At 43.2% G+C, this 18,672-nt stretch overlaps 2 protein-coding genes across 7 annotated transcripts in view; both read right to left on the bottom strand.

Annotated features, from left to right (window-relative positions):
• Nucleotides 1-7,338, bottom strand: part of adam22 (ADAM metallopeptidase domain 22) — a 73,216-nt gene extending 65,878 nt beyond the window's left edge. For 2 of the 3 annotated variants that reach the window (XM_042105666.1, XM_042105668.1), the window contains exons 1-3: nucleotides 6,960-7,338; nucleotides 6,483-6,637; nucleotides 2,383-2,459 (exon numbers count right to left, since the gene is read on the bottom strand). In XM_042105666.1, coding sequence (XP_041961600.1) covers nucleotides 2,383-2,459; nucleotides 6,483-6,637; nucleotides 6,960-7,032 — 305 coding nt within the window. In that variant the 5' untranslated portion in view covers nucleotides 7,033-7,338. The remainder of the gene's footprint in view (nucleotides 1-2,382; nucleotides 2,460-6,482; nucleotides 6,638-6,959) is intronic. The other variant, XM_042105667.1, reaches the window with a different exon arrangement.
• A 2,350-nt stretch (nucleotides 7,339-9,688) lies between these two features.
• dbf4 (DBF4 zinc finger) lies at nucleotides 9,689-18,649 on the bottom strand. Of its 4 annotated transcripts, none has more exons than XM_042105671.1 (13): nucleotides 18,215-18,649; nucleotides 17,917-18,053; nucleotides 17,658-17,818; nucleotides 16,824-17,006; nucleotides 16,479-16,529; nucleotides 15,377-15,446; nucleotides 15,170-15,249; nucleotides 14,892-14,934; nucleotides 14,731-14,776; nucleotides 13,724-13,834; nucleotides 13,290-13,404; nucleotides 11,732-11,844; nucleotides 9,689-11,322 (listed from the first exon to the last, which is right to left on the bottom strand). In XM_042105671.1, the coding sequence occupies exons 2-13, from the start codon at nucleotides 17,960-17,962 to the stop codon at nucleotides 10,110-10,112; spliced, it is 2,232 nt and encodes a 743-aa protein (XP_041961605.1). In that variant the 5' UTR covers nucleotides 17,963-18,053; nucleotides 18,215-18,649; the 3' UTR covers nucleotides 9,689-10,109. The 4 variants fall into 4 exon arrangements, with proteins under 4 accessions (XP_041961605.1, XP_041961607.1, XP_041961603.1 ...); XM_042105673.1 differs by having other exon boundaries at nucleotides 17,917-17,974; XM_042105669.1 differs by having other exon boundaries at nucleotides 18,481-18,649.
• Nucleotides 18,650-18,672: the final 23 nt, after the last annotated feature.

The raw sequence follows: 18,672 nt of genomic DNA, 5'->3' as shown, positions 1-18,672 counted from the left end.
TTACAGAGTGGAGTACAGTATATCCTGGGCCACAACATACTCATGGTTCCACTGCAGTTCTAGAATGCCCATGGGCCACAACATACTCATGGTTCCACTACAGTTCTAGAATGCCCATGGACCACAACATACTCATGGTTCCACTGCAGTTCTAGAATGCCCATGGACCACAACATACTCATGGTTCCACTACAGTTCTAGAATGCCCATGGACCACAACATACTCATGGTTCCACTACAGTTCTAGAATGCCCTTGGACCACAACATACTCATGGTTCCACTGCAGTTCTAGAATGCCCATGGACCACAACATACTCATGGTTCCACTGCAGTTCTAGAATGCCCTTGGACCACAACATACTCATGGTTCCACTGCAGTTCTAGAATGCCCTTGGACCACAACATACTCATGGTTCCACTGCAGTTCTAGAATGCCCTTTGCAATCAGAAGAATTTGTGGCAAAACCAACACAAAAAAGCACGTAAGAGCCCTTAGTCATTGTCTTAGTAAACTATTTAAAAATGTGACTAGTCATCAGGTCCAACTCCAGCAGCCCCATTAGAGTGTAAAACCCTATACCTCATCAAAATGGGCCCACGGAAGAAAACAGCACAGCTGAAAATACTGTTGTTATCATCAACTATGCACATGGGCCAGACTCCCCAAGTCACGAACAAGAAGGAATAAAAAAGCAACTTCCAAAATGCAGAATGACAGTTTCTGCCAAATTATTCAGTCTCATATTGTGTGTGTGTGTGTGTGTGTGTGTGTGTGTGTGTGTGTGTGTGTGTGTGTGTGTACATCTGTGTGTGTGCCAGTTTGAAATTCATCTCTCTGATAGTGATACACAGAACACACACCAACACAAAACTGAGGGTGGGAGAGTAGTAACATCAGCACTTGGTAAGCAGCCCTGACAGAGTCAAACAGTCCGATGATTGTAGCACTACACGTGCAAAGCAAAGACATGTAGATGTGTACAAATGAAAAAATGTGTGAGTGTGTTGATGTGTGTGATAGAATGAGAGAGGAGAGAGAGAGAGAGAGAGGAGAGAGAGAGAGAGAGAGAGAGAGAGAGAACGAGAGAGAAATGTATTTTCATCAGGAGTAATGTGTGATTGATTGCTGAGTCTGGCAGCTGTATAGACCTCTCTTCAGGCTTCAACATAAATCACACCATTATAAGCCTCCCACTGCTCCCCCACTGCTCCCACTGCTCCCAATACAGACACACACACACCCACACACACACACACACACACACACACACACACACACACACACACACACACACACACACACACACACACACACACACACACACACACAGGCCATAAAAGCCCATTCCTACCAGCTATCCACAGCACCCTGAGAGCAATACCCTCATGCCAAGATGCAAACCACCACCTAACACAGTCACTCTGTACCAGGAAGCAACATCAAACAGAAACACATATGCTGTGCTAAAGCCTCCTATCCCAGAAACGTCATGCCACTCCACCAATATCACTCCCTTTTACACACAGGAAAACACCCCAGAAAGTCCTTACCATTTCTTCAAAATCGACAATGCGATATTCGGATATTTTCATACTGAATGTAATAATCATATGCACTTAATTCCCTTCATAAATCACAAAAAGTAGGATATCTGTTTATCATTAACATGGACACTTTGCCATCTGTGATTTCATATATGATATATATGATTTTAGGTATGAGCTATATGACTATAGATATGAGCTATATATGACTATTGATATGAGCTATATATGACTATAGATATGAGCTATATATGACTATTGATATGAGCTATATATGACTATAGATATGAGCTATATAGATATGACTATAGATATGAGCTATATAGATATGACTATAGATATGAGCTATATATGATTATAGATATGACTATAGATATGAGCTATATAGATATGACTATAGATATGAGCTATATAGATATGACTATAGATATAAGCTATATATGACTATAGATATGAGCTATATAGATATGACTATAGATATGAACTATATAGATATGCGCTATATATGACTATAGATATGAGCTATATAGATATGGTTATAGATATGAGCTATATAGATATGACTGGTCCATCCCACCATGCTGCTGGTCTTTGTCTCTCCTTCTGCCTGTTCCTGTTTTTCAGTATCTGTGACTGTGAGCAATGTTGCCTCAGACTTTAGCATGGGACACACTCCCATCTGGACACGGCACTGATTCTGTAGGCCAAACTAGTCACACCTACGCCCACGCTCACACACTGCAACAAGGAGCTCGGCAGATGTAGTCCTTCAGGCAGGCATTAACACAACCCGAGACACAAACGCACACACACAGAGTCAGGAAAGCTCTACTCACTGATTGAGCTCGACGTCCAGGATGAATGTTTGTCCAAAGGCGTCCACCTGGAAGCTGGCTTGAGCCACATGGTTACTCTGACAAAAAAAAGAAACACACAGGTAAATACAGGAATGTAAACACCTTCACAGAGACTATTTGGCCACAAGCCAACAAAAACAATCAATCAAGCCCTTTCTGTGTTCTGGTGTTCAAGATGAAGGACTTGAAACACACTTTAGGCAAAGAGTGTGTACCTCTCAACGTTGGGCTGGTACAGTATATCAGTCTCGATGGCTTATCCACAGAGGTTTGGTTATAAAGGCATAGCTGTATGCTGATAGCAATGCTGTTTCAATGCCATGTTATGATCAATGTGCTAGGATCTGCAGACTCGCGTGAGGAGAGTTTTATCGTGCCATCTGCCAGCCGTTAACTGACTGAGCTGGTGCTCTTCTACTGTGTTTCAGCCCGTGCTATTCGCCTTTATGCCTCAATGCCACCAAACTCACTACAACACGACTGTATTGGTCTGCCTGCTGAACTCCAGTGTACACAGTGCGTTAGTAACTCTTCAACAGTGTCACATCAGAGGTAGTTTGTTGACATTTCCTATAGTGTGACTGGACAACTATTCTGCTCCAGTGCAAACAGAACTGGCCTGTCCTGGTTACATCTTACCTGTACTTTTCCCCACCTTGAGCTATGCTCAAAGGCCTTTTTCCCTACTACACTGTGCTGTTTGGAGCTCTATGCCCACTGCCCACTGTTATGGCGCCCACCGCTGTGCGCTGAGCTATGCCCTGCCCTCCTGTGCCACGCTGATGCGTGTCGGGACGTGTCATCCCGCGTCGCGCTTGCTGGTGATTAATCAGAGCAGAGTGTAATTTGCTGTGGCCGAGGGCCCATATGGTGGCAGTGTGATTACTCTGCCTCCTGGGGTGAGGGCTATTGTGCTCCACCAGTCAAAGGAGGGTTGCGGGGTGGGGGTGGGGGTCCCAGTTCTACACTCACATTCTCCCATGGGACGACCACTCCCCAAAATCCTATCTCGCTCACTCTCTCTCTCTCTCTCTCACACACACACTCTCTCTCTCACACACACACACACACACACACACACACACACACACACACACACACACACACACACACACACACACACAGAAACACACACACACACGGATGTGCCGGATAACCCACACATACAAAATGAGCCGAAAAGGGAGGAAGACACGAAGCAGGCTGAGAGGGAGAGAACCGGGGACCGGAAAGAGGAATGAGTGACCCTCTGACCCTCTGACCCTCTGACCAAAGCTGGCCCACCTCCTATCTCACCAGCCACGCTGTCAACGTAGGCCACGCCCCTCTCCTCTTTTGTCTACAAGGCCGTGTTCACAGATACAGAGTTCCACGTGCCGACATTTTGGCCTTTTACAGAAACACTGGTGCAGCACACTAGCTATTCAAACATAACATCAGTGAGAAACATACAAAATGGTACCCCAAGAATGTAGCGGTGCACAGGAATATTGTGAGTAAGGTGTGTGTGTGTGTGTGTGTGTGTGTGTGTGTGTGTGTGAGAGAGAGAGTGTGTGTGTGTGTGTGTGTGTGCAATATCAAATGTACACACACAAGACTTGCATTGGGAGGAGTTCTTGTGAACACACCTGTGTGTGGCTCATTCATCAAAGTATCATCTCTTTCACACAAACACACAAAAACACACAAACACACACAAACACACACACACACACACACACACACACAAACACTCTTCTTAAGTGGCACAAAAGCAAAATCCACCCTTTCTTATATCCACCAATGTAATTGTACACACTGACATGAACACAGACAGGCAGGGACCAATTAAAAATCCTCTCACATGGTTTTGAACGAAATCCTAAAATTGGATGCGGCCAAATACTCTTCAAGACTCCTCATTCTATATTGATTCGCATCTATAAATATCTCGCTGGGTTTTTGTTTTCAAATGTCTCTTCTCTTTGAGGTAACTTCCAACCATGCTCACCTGGGCCCTGCCAACGCGGAGCTAAAAACAGACCGAGGGAGACGATCACAGAGCTTTACACCTGATTCCAGGTCGACCTCAACATAAGAGGAGTAAAGCTGTACAAAAATGTTTCAGGTAGAAGACTGTCCTTAATGAATAACTTAGCAAGGGACGTTATTACATACATGTCAATTCAGATGATTCAAAACATAGAACACTTGAGTTGCTCAATCTAGAATTTACAGTGGGGCAATGCCTTCCACAGATATTAGACAGCACCACTGGTCTATTATGTACCTCTTAGCTCAGATTATTGAGCATGGCTTAGAGTCAGACAACAGAGTGACGGGTGAGCCCTGGGAAGCTTTGGCTTGAATCTGGATGCGGGGGTAATGTTACCAAGGAGACAGATATGGAGATGAATGAAGCCCCTCTCTCTCTCTCTTTCTGTACCCCCCTTCTCTCTCTCATACAAACACACACACCGCAGCACATGTGCGTGCACACACACACACACACGCACGCACGCACGCACACACACACACACACACACGCGCACGCACGGACGCACGCTCGCACGCGCACAGGGTAGAATAGCAAAGGTCATCATGTCTAAAGCCTCCTGCATTGTTTTGCTTTGATGGCAATATTTTTCTTCCAGGCAACAAAAGGGAGAATGCCAACACCTGGTATTTCCCCCCATTTATTTCTGCAAGTCCACAACTAGCTAATTTGTTGATCATCATTATGATCAACAAATGATATGAAGAGGTAGAACAACACAGTGATCAAGAATCCTATATGCCTGTACGGGGTTTAGGAAAATGCAACTTGATAATAGTCGTATTCCCAACAGAACATTAAATAACAAAAAGCAACAAACTAAATACCAAAATTTACCACTTCTGAACACTGAAACCGCATCCATCACACCGATCAATATGGCAAATATTAAGTGGATTGATCAAGTTTATTAGCGCCACGGCGTCGTGCGAGTCCCAGTCTTAGACAAAGGGTTAACATCGCCACCATCTGCGAGCCGGTAACACAGCAATCGCCCCGAGGCCCTTTTCATACACACATGTCTAAAACACTATACGTACTGATTTGACAACACTCATTCGGTCTCGTAAAACAAGGAGCGAGGTACAAGAAAATCACATTAAACTGTGTTTGCTCTTAGAATGGAACTTGAAGCGTACCATGCTTCATACACCCTATGTCGTCCGAATAAAAACACCTGCTGACTACACAGCAATACGTTGTATTGTACTGAGGAACAGACAATATAATACAATCTTTACTTGAATCTGACTATCTGAGCTGCTGGATTTGGACAGTGTGAGGCAATTATGCATTTGAGTAGTCTACACATATGCGGTGTATATGAGTAACATCATTACTCGTTTCATGCATTTGCTTCTACAGCGTCACATCATCTCAGCGCGTGTCCTGTGTGGACTGGACGTGTAGGTAGGCTGTTGTCTAACGGCTCCGTCTACCTTACATCCCAATGTACGTCACCTCACGAGCTCTACAGAGGAACTGACAGTGTCTGTGTCAATAGCATGAGTGCCACAAGAAAGTGACACTCTGTTGACTCATTTCATAATTTGTTGTCATCACTCCGCTGGTGTTCTTTTGTTGCGAGGGCCCCGGGGCCTCGAGGAGAGCGCATCCTTTGTCTAGCCTACCAGTAGGGTTCCCTCGCGCCTGTGCCAGGACGGTGACTTTTGGCTGGGACGAAAACCATGGAAAATGGAAAACAGCTCAGGACGAAAATAAATGTCTCTTGTTCGAGCATGGAAACTCACCCGACATTACACACAATCTGTGCGCAGATGGATTTTTTTTATTGTTGTTATTATTTCATCACCTAAATAAATTTGAGTCAGTAGGACATTTTCCACTGAAGGCGTACCAGCAGCGTAAACAACGGGAGCTGTGTTGGAAAGGCTCAGGCATAAAAACATAAACAACATTTCAATATCTGGACGTCTCCAATAGCAACGGGGACCGTGGGTATCCTCCTGACAGCTCTCCCATACCAATGATTCAGCGGGGGCCCTGTGCGGCCACTGAGCAACCTGCCGCGGAGCGAGCTTACCTGTTTGGAGTCGAAGCTCGCTCTGATCCTTGTGTTGAGAACGTCGTGTGTGGTTTGACTGTAGTTGTCCATACGGTAAATTAACCGTAGAGGGACTGTATTTTCTTTACCAAGATACCCGCTTCCATCCCGCCGAGCCTTATAATCGGCGTCTTCTGCAATAAGAAAAACAAAAAATATTTCAGTATATTGCGCTTTTTCTCTTATTCAAGTAGCCAATGACCGGACCATCACATTTTGTCTGTATGTTACCATAATCGCAATTAAAACAACTGAATGGAGACCGTGTTGTATTGCATAAATCCAAAGCAAATTTTATATATTGCATTTTGTCGTTGTATGCATGTTTCAGGAACTGTTTACATCTCTAACCTAGGCTTCTGCGCTACCACAAGGATGTGAAATTAGGGCATTCTAATCATTGCCTCTCGCCTTATCAATAAAGGTAAGACACTGGCTGTATCTCAGATGAATTACCGTTTGGGTTGCTGGCATATACGATGTACATCGTTCCACAGAGGCACAAGAAGGAAATCCCCAATCGCGACATCGCCTCTGAATCTGCCCGACAAAGTCAAGAGATGCTTCCCAATAAATTCCCAAAAAAGATTCACACCGCTTCGTTGCTAAAGTCGATAAAAGGTTGCACACATAGACGAACGCTCTCTGCTCGTCTCGATACCGCAATCTCCCGTGTTGGTTGCCATTAGTGATGCGCTTTCAGCCTCTGCATTGAGACGCGGATTGTACGGAACGGCGAGGCGAGTGCGTGTGAACGATTTCAACTCTTAGCAGTCAGAGCCAGAGGATGGAGCAGAAGCCACCTCCTTAAAATACATCAATACCCAGCCGTCTCACTGCGGAGCGAGGCCATACATATATGCATGAGCGGCGGATACAGCGCGAGACACAAGCAAGTGGAATGACGGGTAGTGTAGGCCAGTGCGCACTGAGGCTCTTGTCTTCACTGCGGAAGATAGATCAGGCACAGTGAACATCAACACTTTGTATGGTTTGCTTGTAAAGGTCATGATTCAATGATTAGCCTAACGATGTAGCCTAACCGATAGAGCATTTCCCACATATGCTATTGATAAAATAATATCTATCTAATAAAAACAAGGCCAACTGCCATAGTTGGTGACATACATTCTAGTACAAAGTCAAAGATGAGAGAATGCAAGTGACATAACTGACATCACAGAATGGCTATGGGGGAAACAATACGTATGCCTACCCTACTAGGCAAATAGCTATTTAGAGTGGTAATAAAACGTAGTAAGCCCATAATCAACTGGACTTTTGACAAAATTGCCTTAAGAAAGACGCCTGTTTATTTTGGCCTCGTGTGGAGAGGAGTAAGAGAGGCAAAGAATCCATAAGGGTCACTGTTGAACAGATACAGAGAAAAAAAGGTTACCATCTTGGGGTCATTAAGAAAAAAGAACATCAGATATCAATCCTAATATAATTCAGAAGGCTAGGGAAAAGCATTTCCTGTTATTTTGGAGATTGTCAAATGCTACATTGCCTGGAACTGTATCTTCATAGGCACATATGACTATACTGAAAAGAAATGAACTCTGGCTGCCTCTGCCAAGATTTTAATGAAATGTGGGTCATGACTGGATAATCCAGCAGGTCAATGATCGAAAGTATGTCCAGCCCAATACAGAAATGGTTTGCTAAATACAAAATCAAGCTTCTGTCATTGCCATCTTACTGGCCTGATCAGAACTCCATAGAAACACCAGTGATGTGAGTTCAAGAGAATGCACACGAGGTAGGAATCTGGAGATTCTGAGAAGGAACGGTCTCAAATGCCCTGCTTTGTATTCTACAATTCCATAGAAGACGACCATGATGTTTTATTGGCACTTATTGGCAAGGGCAAGGTATTAAAACACAGGGGTACCAATAATAGTAGAACATGTTCTTGTTAAAGAAAATTTCTTGAGGCATTTTTTTTTCTCAGAATAACTTTTGCTTTCCTTCAAGGTTGTATTGCATTGTTCTCAGTGTGAGACTAAGGTAAATAAAATAATGATAATTTCATACCTCTTTCTCACTCAGCTCGCTGTACATCGCCATGTAAAGGCCCCTTTATATTACCTATGCAAAACATGCAAGACCGCAAAGACATTCTGTGGATATAGCTATTTGTCCTAGTTCTGAATGTCTGGCTTAATGGAAGTTAAGTTGACTGGCTCTATATTAAGGTTAATAAGGCTTCCTTGTTAGAGCCCAACATACAGAAAAATCAATCTGAAGTAGCACGCACATAAACCATGGCATGACAACACCAGTATTCCATTTCCTTTATAAAACATTTAGACTATGTGTGGCTCGTTCTTCTCAGTTAGTTCGGGTTGAGAGATTTTGCAGTGGGTTTAATTAAAACACTTCCACTGCTTTTACGTCTGGTCTTTCGGGAGTACAGCAAGGATCACAAATATCCAAACAACGTAGTCTTCCCTTCCTATAGAAAAGAAACTGAATGAAAACAGTGCTGGTGACAGACCAAAGAATAAAATGGCCTTTGTTGGTATAAGTATAAATATATATATACACTCTTTTGATCCCGTGAGGGAAATTTGGTCTCTGCATTTATCCCAATCCTTTGTTGGTGAGTCTCTTGCAACAGTAGGCCAGAAAGACTTGATAATGCCGTTGTATTCATGTGCATTCACGGTCTTCATTTTATGGGATATGATGATATGAACACTGATTGTCAAAACAATACTGACAATTAATGTCTGCTATTCGATTCCACATTTAACAAATTGTTTTGTACCAAAAACTGGGTAAAAGACCATGTCAGCCTGCTTTTGCAACCCAAGTTAAAACACAACAAAGGGGTCAAACACATATCTAGGAATCACACTTTAGGCCTCTTAACAAATTTTTACATGCATATTAAATCAAATGGTGTCAAATTGCCAGTGAACTGCCTTGACTCCAAGATGAACCGCAAAGCAGTTCAGATTGACGCAGCCAAGCGACACTGGATTTATTTCAGGAACTGTTACTTTTTGAGTGCTAATTTTATGGTTGTAATTTTTTTTTGTCTAACATAGGTGTTGCAACACTAAGATTATCAAACCAAAACAAATCAAGTCAGATCGATGCTCTTACATGTGAAAAAAGTATTCGCAGTACTGCTAAATAAACCACAATGTCTTGTATTAATCAAACTATCCATTCACTTCTGAATAAACATTCTTTTATTCATATCTACATCACCAGTCTTCACATCTTCTCACAAGCGTGAGCAGAGTGGTTGTAATAATATACACTTCCTCAAAACAGAACACAAGGTTTTAGAAGAATTTGCCCTCATTTAATGTGGAATTCATTTTGGAATACATAGCCACGTATGTATAAAGAAAATTAAAAATGTGCACATGCACAGACGCCTTTAGTTAAGGCCGGTGAATTTGCCTGTTGTTTAAAAAATTAAAATAAGAGAGATTTTGGACCTACACAGGTCAGAATGTCTCTTCCATTAAAATCTGTTGAAGTAGCTGAGGCACTGACAGTCTTCTACAGAGCACTTCCTCCCACCAACTCAACGGCACCCACCACATTGTCCTCAAATTCATACATAACACCCCCCCCCCCCTTTCTTTATTCAGCAAAACCTGGAAAGTCCTCCTGCATGTCATCGCTCTCCTGGAAGAGTTGCCACAGGTCCTGCCATTGCTGGTCAGAGCCCTCGGCCTCCTCCGTTCCAAGGGTCCCAGGGGGTACAGGCCTGACGGAGAGGGACCTGCCTCTCCTCCAGCTCCTTTCAGCCCGGATTCTCCTCCGCAGGGGGCGGAAGGCATCCGTCGTCCCAGGCTGTGCGGCGTCCTGAAGTGCATTTGGTGCGGGGTTTGGCAAATCTGTGGCATTTTGAGTCTGTTCTGGCTCGCGGTCTACAGAATCCACAGGCCTCTTTTTTGAACTGACTGGCAGCTGCTGTCGTCTTGTGACAGCAGATTTGAAAGTTCGACATGGCTGATGGTCTGTGACCTTCACAGAATTCTCCGGTATCGAGTCCTGCAGTGTAACGTCCACAGGCTTGCCCTGCACCGATTCCTGCCGTGTGGTGTCTACAGGTTTCTCCTCCGTCAAGTCCTGCTGTGTGGGGTCTTCAGTGTCCCCCCATGATGAGTCCTGCTTTTCAGTACCTACAAGTTTGGCCTGTATGAACACCTGTTGTGTAATGTCCAAATGCGTGATGTCTACAGGTTTGCCCTGTATAGAGTCCTGCTGAGTGACATGGGCAGTTTTGTGCTGCATGGACTCACCTGGAGAGTCCTGCTCGAGCCCACTTAAAGTCACCATCTCCTCACTCTGTGCAGCTTCAGTCCCAAGAGTGTCTGTGTGTTTTTCCTCACCTGTGTGAGAACTGAGTGGAATATGTCTCTTTCTGCGATATCTGCGTCTCCGATTCCTGTCCTTGATGCTCTGCGGTCCAGGAGTCGTTTCCGTGGCAACTGCATCATTAACTTTGTCCGAGTGTAAAATGGAGTCGCCGCCGAGAGCCCTCAACAGCGTGGGGCAGGACTCCCACATGAAGGAGCCCCGTTTGCTCCTGGAAGATTCCAGAACATAAGGAAGTTCCTCTGATGAGTCTCTGTTCTTTCCAGAGAGGGATTCCCTGATTCGCTTTCGCTGTGACGAGCATGATGCGCCCAAGCTCGGACTCCGCTGTGACGAGCATGATGTGCCCAGGCTTGGACTCCGCTGCGCTCGTCCTCCACGTCCTCCTTTGTCGCTTCTTCCAGCTTCCTCTGTTCGGTCTCGACTGACGACCGACACACAAATGGGTGAGATGGGCACACTACACTTCACCCTAAGGAAGAAAAAGAATGTCACGCCGTATGACCACAGCTGCTAATATTCCATGTTTCCTGTAGCGAAGGGCGAGAGCGGTCACCCCACGAACCCAGGGCTCTGGGGTAACAAACCTGCTGCAGGTTTAGTATCCCGAAACCCGGGTTCAAGGCTGGGTGGGATGACTTGCTCTCTCACTCCGCAACATTTCCAAAGACATGTTCAATCCAATTACAAAGTCAACACAGTGCTATTATTCACTTGGTTCTGTAAGAGGTCACAGCCAAAGATGAACACTAATTGAACAGTTATGGCCTCTGTGTTGCAACTTTGCACAGAACAAAGCTTCATCTGTTTAATTATTCAAGCAATACTTTGCAATTAAGTCCCAGAGGTGTTCTGTGTGTGTGTGTGTGTTGTGAAGTTACCTCTGTGCTGGTGGCTCTCGTGCAAACACCCAAGGTAACTGTGCTATGAGGGCATCCAGCTTCTGGTAGTGACCTCCAGCCACAAACGCCCGGTGCTGCTCTCCTTTCAGATGCTGAAAGGTCATATCCCAAATATATTAGTAAGAAGGTACAAGCATTTGATTTCATTAGTGAATATTGAAGTATGCCTTTGACGGCTTCATAATTGTTAGTACTGCGTAGTGCAAGTCAGCATTTCTCAACCTTTTTTCAGTCACATGTGTACGCAAAAATCTCAGACATCCCAGAAATTGTTTTTTTATATACATGGAGGGGGCCACTGCACATTTTTCTGATGTCATCATACAGTTGCTGAGTGACATTCGACCTTCATATTCAAATTTGCAGTGGTCTCTTAGTTTTGAATATGACCGTCAACTCATTCGAATGACACTCAACCATAGGACCATAGGACGACATCAGAAAAATGTGCAGTGGCCTCTTCATTTTTTCCAGCGCTGTATATGAAAAGAGGCCTGAACTCATCATCGAGAAGTAATGAAACACACACACACACACACACACATGGTGTAAATGTTGGACTATTTTTGCAAGATGAAATTGACTCATTGTTTTTATGCCTAGTTTCGCACCAAATGACACTTGACAACAGTGCACAAGTATAACAGTTTATGCTTCTTACGGGGCACAAAATCACTAAACTAAACTTAAATCACAATCACTAAACTTTCAAATATCAAAAATGAACTTCAATAAGCAGCATTGTTACGTATGCGTCTGTTTTTCAGTTGCCGTTACAACCATGCTGGATGGAGTTTGTGTGTGCAAATAAAAGGTGTGCTTGTAAACCGCAAGGTCTGTTCTGTTTATTTAATCCTGTATGAATGAACTGTAGGCGCAACGGGCAGCTGCACCGCTACAACGCTACATGCGTAGGTTTGGTCAGCTCTACACAGATTAAACCCCTCACACGAGGGTATTAGACTGCGTAGATTCAACGCAGATCTATAAATCTTGCTAGGTTTATGTTTTTGCCGTCTGGAGGGCAGGACCGAGATAAGCACCCCGGTGGCACAAGAAAGCACAGTGGCAGTTTCTTAAGGTAGCTTTTGGAGGATATTTTGACGGCACCCTGGTTGAGAAAACGCTGGTGTAAGTTAAGGGATGATGCGCTCACCTCTTGGAGTGAAATGCTGGTGTAAGTTAAGAGTTAACCCATTCACGCTGGATGCTGCATGACGCAACATTCTATCTCCCGCCTGATGCTGCATAGCGCAACGTTGAATCTCCCGCTGGATGCTGCGTAGTGCAGCATGCTTTTTATTTCATGTTTCTAGGTGCTACAGAGGCTTAGATATTACATTTTGGTAGACGTTGACAATTTTTAGTATGTTTTCAGAAAACCCTCAGGAAATAATGTTATTTAGTCTAGAATGCCATAGGATTCTATAGGCGTTTTTAGCAGGCATTTTAGGAGTAAATGGGTTAAGGGATGATGCGCTCACCTCTTGGAGTGAAATGCTGGTGTAAGTTAAGAGTTAAGGGATGATGCGCTCACCGCTTGGAGTTTGTCGTATTTGACGCCACAGCATTCACAGTATCCTCCCTTTTTCTTCTCTTTCCGCTCACGCGCTCGATGTTTGCTTTTGCCGGCATGCTCTTTCCCCTCTGGCCTACATTTGCACATCCACACATTAACACACACACACACACACACACACACACACACACACACACACACACACACACACACACACACAGACAAATAAACACATCTGTGTTAATTATATGGAATGTTTACTCAGAAATAAGAGTAAGAAATATATTGCATCATATGTCGAGTGCTGGCATGGCATTACAATAACGTCAAGCACGGTCAACTCACTTCCTGGGTTGGCTTCCCTATTGGTTTTTGTACTATATCTTTGCTTTCAATGGGCTATCTGAATTCAACTTAAAGAGTAGTGTGTGTGTGTGTGAGAATTTCCTCACCCATGTGTGGAGTGTCTCTTGTCCTCTATTTGGAAAGGGCTGGCAGGGGGAGCCGAGTTGAAGTTACACACAGGCATCTGGGCCATGTGCAGGTAGAGGGGTCTGTACCGCCTACAACAACACAGCACATTTCAGGACACACTACTTACGAGTCATATATTCAAAGGTTAATACACAGTTCATTTGAGGTTGAGGTCTGTGTCTTCTATTAAGTGCATAGAATCCAAAAAAACAGGTCAAGTAATAGATAAAAGGAGATGCAGGAGAAATAAAAGGAAACTGCACTCAGAGGCTGATAAAATAGACTCTATGAACAAAGACTGAGAGACAAATGTTTCAGGTTAAGCCCATCTTCAGAGTTCCCAGTTTCAATGCTGCACATGCTGCTGTTTCCCAACTCGAGCATAACGGCCCGGATGATTTATCCTCTTTAGTAAAGCTGCACTTTGACAAGTCAACATTGTCGATATATTTATTAGCCTAATCCTTATTTTTACCTGAATTAATTTTAAACACAGATATGACCCACATGGATGTTGATTCCCTTGATAATTCAAGGCATGCCCCAATCTATATAAGGATAAGGGTAGCAATGAATGCAAGGCACATTGTTTTACATGACATTTGCCTCAAATTCGGATTTATGAAGAATTATAGTACAATGTGCATGCATTGTTTGATAACGACAGCAATTCCAGAATGTAAATGTAAATCAGGTTTACAGGCCAAGTATACTTGTGTATACAAGGAATTTGGTCTCTGCATTTATCCCATCTGTGAATTAGTGAACACACAGAGCACGCAGTTAGGTGAAGCACACACTAACCCGGAGCAGTGAGCTGCCTTGTTACAACAGCGCTCGGGGAGCAGGGAGTTAGGTAGGTGCCTTGCTCAAGGGCACTTCAGCCATGGATGTTAGAAATTAGTACCAGTGGTTCTAAACAAGACAGAGCACCAAACATCATCTTCAGTTTCAAAAGAATGATTTACAATCTTAATGCACTTACCTACTTGAGTCCTCCACTTTCACAAAAGGCTTACTGATTCTGCTAGCTGCAAAACATATGACACAAATGCCACATGTATCAGTGCACATGGAGATAAATAGCAATGACACACTAATATTAAAATCATATTTCTTTCTTAAATATGCATAAAGAAAACTCACCATTGTGTTTCTGAGAAGTCCGTCCATAACATGCTTGCTTGGCCTAAATATTCACATTAGCAGAGACACACGTGTGTTTACATAATTAATTTCCAGCTGATCTATAGACCCTTTCAAGAGAGTTCCATTCTCAGCATCATAAGTGGCCCCACAAGACTTCCTTTTTAACATTCCATATGTTATCTTAATGCAGAGGAAGTAGATTGGGGCCCAAATAGAACGTTCAAGCATTGTTTTTGTTTTTATTGTTGAAAGGGTCCATAAAAGAAAAGACCTACTGTTTTTTTGACAGCTGTAGGGTTTGTCTTCTGCTCTGTAGAAATAGCAGGTTTCTTCTTTTCAATATACGCAATCATGTCTGATTGAGGGGGGAAAAAAATTGATTATGAATACTATGGATGGACTAATGGACCATCACATGATAATTACACGGTAATGCTATTACCCTACTAGCATGTTTAATATGTTAGGAAGCAGAGATTTACCTTCTATGTGAACGATTTTCACTCCCCATTCCAGTGCATTCGACAACATCTTGTTGATCTTAATACGCTCCTATAGCAACAGCACACCAAGAGATCCCACATGCGAGTTATTAAACAACGGCTTACAGCGACACAAGCTGCTCTAGAACATCATAAACATGAAGTCATACTGCGACACAAGCTGCTCTAGAACAGTGATTTTCAACCACTGTGCCGTGGCACACCAGTGTGCCGTGGGAAATTGTCCAATTTCACTTAATTGGTCCAAAAACTTTACTTGTTGCAAATAGTAGGCTAGGATATGCTATTGTTGAGTATCTGTGCCTGCAATGTAGTGACTTGCTAAATAAATAAATAAATAAATAAATAAATAAATCAATCCTCTTTCATGTCCGTGGGTGACAGTAATAGCGCAATAATGACCTTGTTAATCAAGTGATGCGCACTAAAACTGGTGGTGAAAAATAGATACTGGAAAGCTAGATAACGCATCGGGCTCCAGAACATACGTAAATAGCGATGCCATCATGGGGGCAACAATTAGTGGAGGCCAAACAGGAGAAACAGGTGTCTCTGATTGGAAATCAGGTGTCTCTGAGCGTCAGCTAGTGTTGTCCAGAGCGTGTAGGTGCCTCCAGCAGTATGATGGCCGCGTCCACGTAGCCTATGCCACTTAATAGGCTAGAACTCGAACAGTCCGGTATCTAGCTTTCTAATATGGGTGAAAAGACGTAGGGCCTAAAACAGCAAATCAATAGGCTAAACATAAATAAATAGGCCTCCTTGAAAAGAAAAAATGCAGACTCCTGAACCGAACTGTAAAGAAATGAGAAACTAAATTGTCATTATTATTACTATATTAGGCCACAGTGTGTAATTCTGTTACATTTTTGGTTGGTGGTGTGCCGCAGGATGTTTTTTAATATAAAAAAAATGTACCATGGCTCAAAAAAGGTTGAAAAACACTGCTCTAGAACATCAACAACATGAAGCCATACTGCGACACAAGCTGCTCTAGAACATCATAAACATGAAGCCTGCATGAGCTGCCCTAGAACATCATAAACATGAAGCCTGCATGAGCGTTTGTGCCGCCTCTTACCTGCTCCTTCATCACCTTCTCCACCAGCTTCTTCCCTCGGCTGACTTGCACCTGAGACACAACAACAGGCATCTCAGTACGAACACTAGGCTACTACCTGAAAGGAATCTCAAAAATCTGCTTTCTGTACAGACACACACACACAGAAAGACTCACATCCATGCTTTCAAAATGAGCCATGTGTGTTTATATAAAGCAGTAAGTTTCACAAAAACAGGCATGGATTTTGCTCATTATTTCACAGGACAATAGACCAATTTTCAATTTCATGAACATCACACCATAAACAGACACAGATGCAGCTAACTGACAACCACACACACGGCTGTGTCCCGGCACACTCACTGCGTCCGTGGGTCCCTGGGAGCCGCTCCGGTGACCCTCCTTGCTGCTGCTGGGCCGAGGGGAGCTGAGCACCGACTCCGGGCTGGGGACCGGAGACTCCCGCACCAGCCGGTGCACATAGCGAGCCTCAGGCTTGCTGCTGACCAGATATCTAATGTCTTTACTGAAGAACTTCTCAACCGTCTGAGTGAGTGAGAGAGAGAGAGAGAGAGAGAGAGAGAGAGAGAGAGAGAGAGAGAGAGAGAGAGAGAGAGAGAGAGAGAGAGAGAGAGAGAGAGAGAGAGAGAGAGAGAGAGAGAGAGAGAGAGAGAGAGAGAGAGAGAATTAAAGACAATCACTGTTTGGAAGAAGAAAAAAAAAAAAAAACAGCCATAAACTGCCCAGTACCAAATTCTTTCCCCGATACTTGAACAACCTAGGGTCATTCTGAAATGCTTGCCTGCCTTTTTTTTTTTTTAATAATGTTTAGAAATGGCTAAATGGCTTTAAAGAGCACAAATATGACAGATCTTATCCCAGCCCACCACAATAAGGAATGAGTGTAAATGGCTTTGACTCTTAATCTCCAAGGCAAAGACAGGATTAAGCAACCTAAAAGCCCATTTTCATTTGCATTTCTGACTTGTGTGACCATTCACAACCATTCTCTGCAATTACTGTTCTTCTCAGGGCAATCAAAATAGAGCTCAATAGAACAGTACTTCCAAACATTCACAAATACAATGACACAACTCATGGTATAAACTTACTGCATTTCGTTGTCTCTGTACTTGTACTCTGCACAATGACAATAAAGTTGAATCTAATCTAAAAACAAGATAACTTTATACATACTCCTCCAAGCGTTTGGATGTCATTTTCAAGTCTTGCGCTTCGTTTGTTAGAGGGCAAATCCAAGTAGAAAACCTTTCCAGTTAAAGGTTTGATAGAGGAAGGTGTTCGTTTCTGATGTTTTTCTTTAGTCTTTTTTGGACCGTTGTCATCGATCTTAGAATCTACAATAAAGCCACACAAATTAGCAAAATATATTAGAGTATTTCTTCCTACACCTGTATGTTGAGTGAGGTAGATATGTAAGTAGCAAAATGATTACCTTGTGACTTAGACCTGGAAGACCTTGGAACAGCTCTTGGCTTCATTTCAAATTAGAACTAGGTAAATGAATGTTGCTGAGGTTAATTAAAGCCCCATATTGAACATTAGAAATCCCTATGTAGTAGACTGTAGCATCTGAAAATGTATGGATTCAAAAGGCACTTAAAAAAAACCATACAAACACACCAAAACGTTACAGCCTCTCACAAACCGCAACCAACCTAACCTTGCATAATAACGTTACACTATTTTGGCACGTGCCTTTAAAAGAATGGAGAGTCAAGTAGCCTACTTACAGAAACTCAGAAGTAAATTGTAAGAACTTGACTGCTGAAGCATGCGATGACAGACTGACTAGCATTTTCTGGCACAGTTTCATAGAGCAGCCGTTTAAAAACCGATCCTTTTAAAAACAACAGGAAGTAACTAGGAAGCTGTTTCCTATCATCAAACTAGCAGCAGCTAGCAGCTAGCCACACTGACTAACGTTTGCTGGTTTGAAAAGTAACGTACACCATTAAAGAAACGATCTGCCCCGTAATGTTGACTTTGAATTACTTACAAGCTCCCCAAACAACAAGACGCACATACAACGATATCCATTTAGACAACGCGTAACTACTTCGGATCAGTTGGAATAACGTGTCTTGCTCCCATTTCCTAGTTTGTTGTTGACATGATGTTAACATAGCTTACTGCTCAAAGTTTTTTTAGTCATTCCCGCGCTTAAAAATAACTTTCCCACAATGCGTCT

Source organism: Alosa sapidissima, chromosome 10 (genome assembly GCF_018492685.1).
Source record: "Alosa sapidissima isolate fAloSap1 chromosome 10, fAloSap1.pri, whole genome shotgun sequence".
NCBI classification, from domain to species: Eukaryota; Metazoa; Chordata; class Actinopteri; order Clupeiformes; family Clupeidae; genus Alosa; species Alosa sapidissima.
Note: the sequence above shows the minus strand (reverse complement) of the source record. Positions and strands in the feature narration are given on the sequence as shown.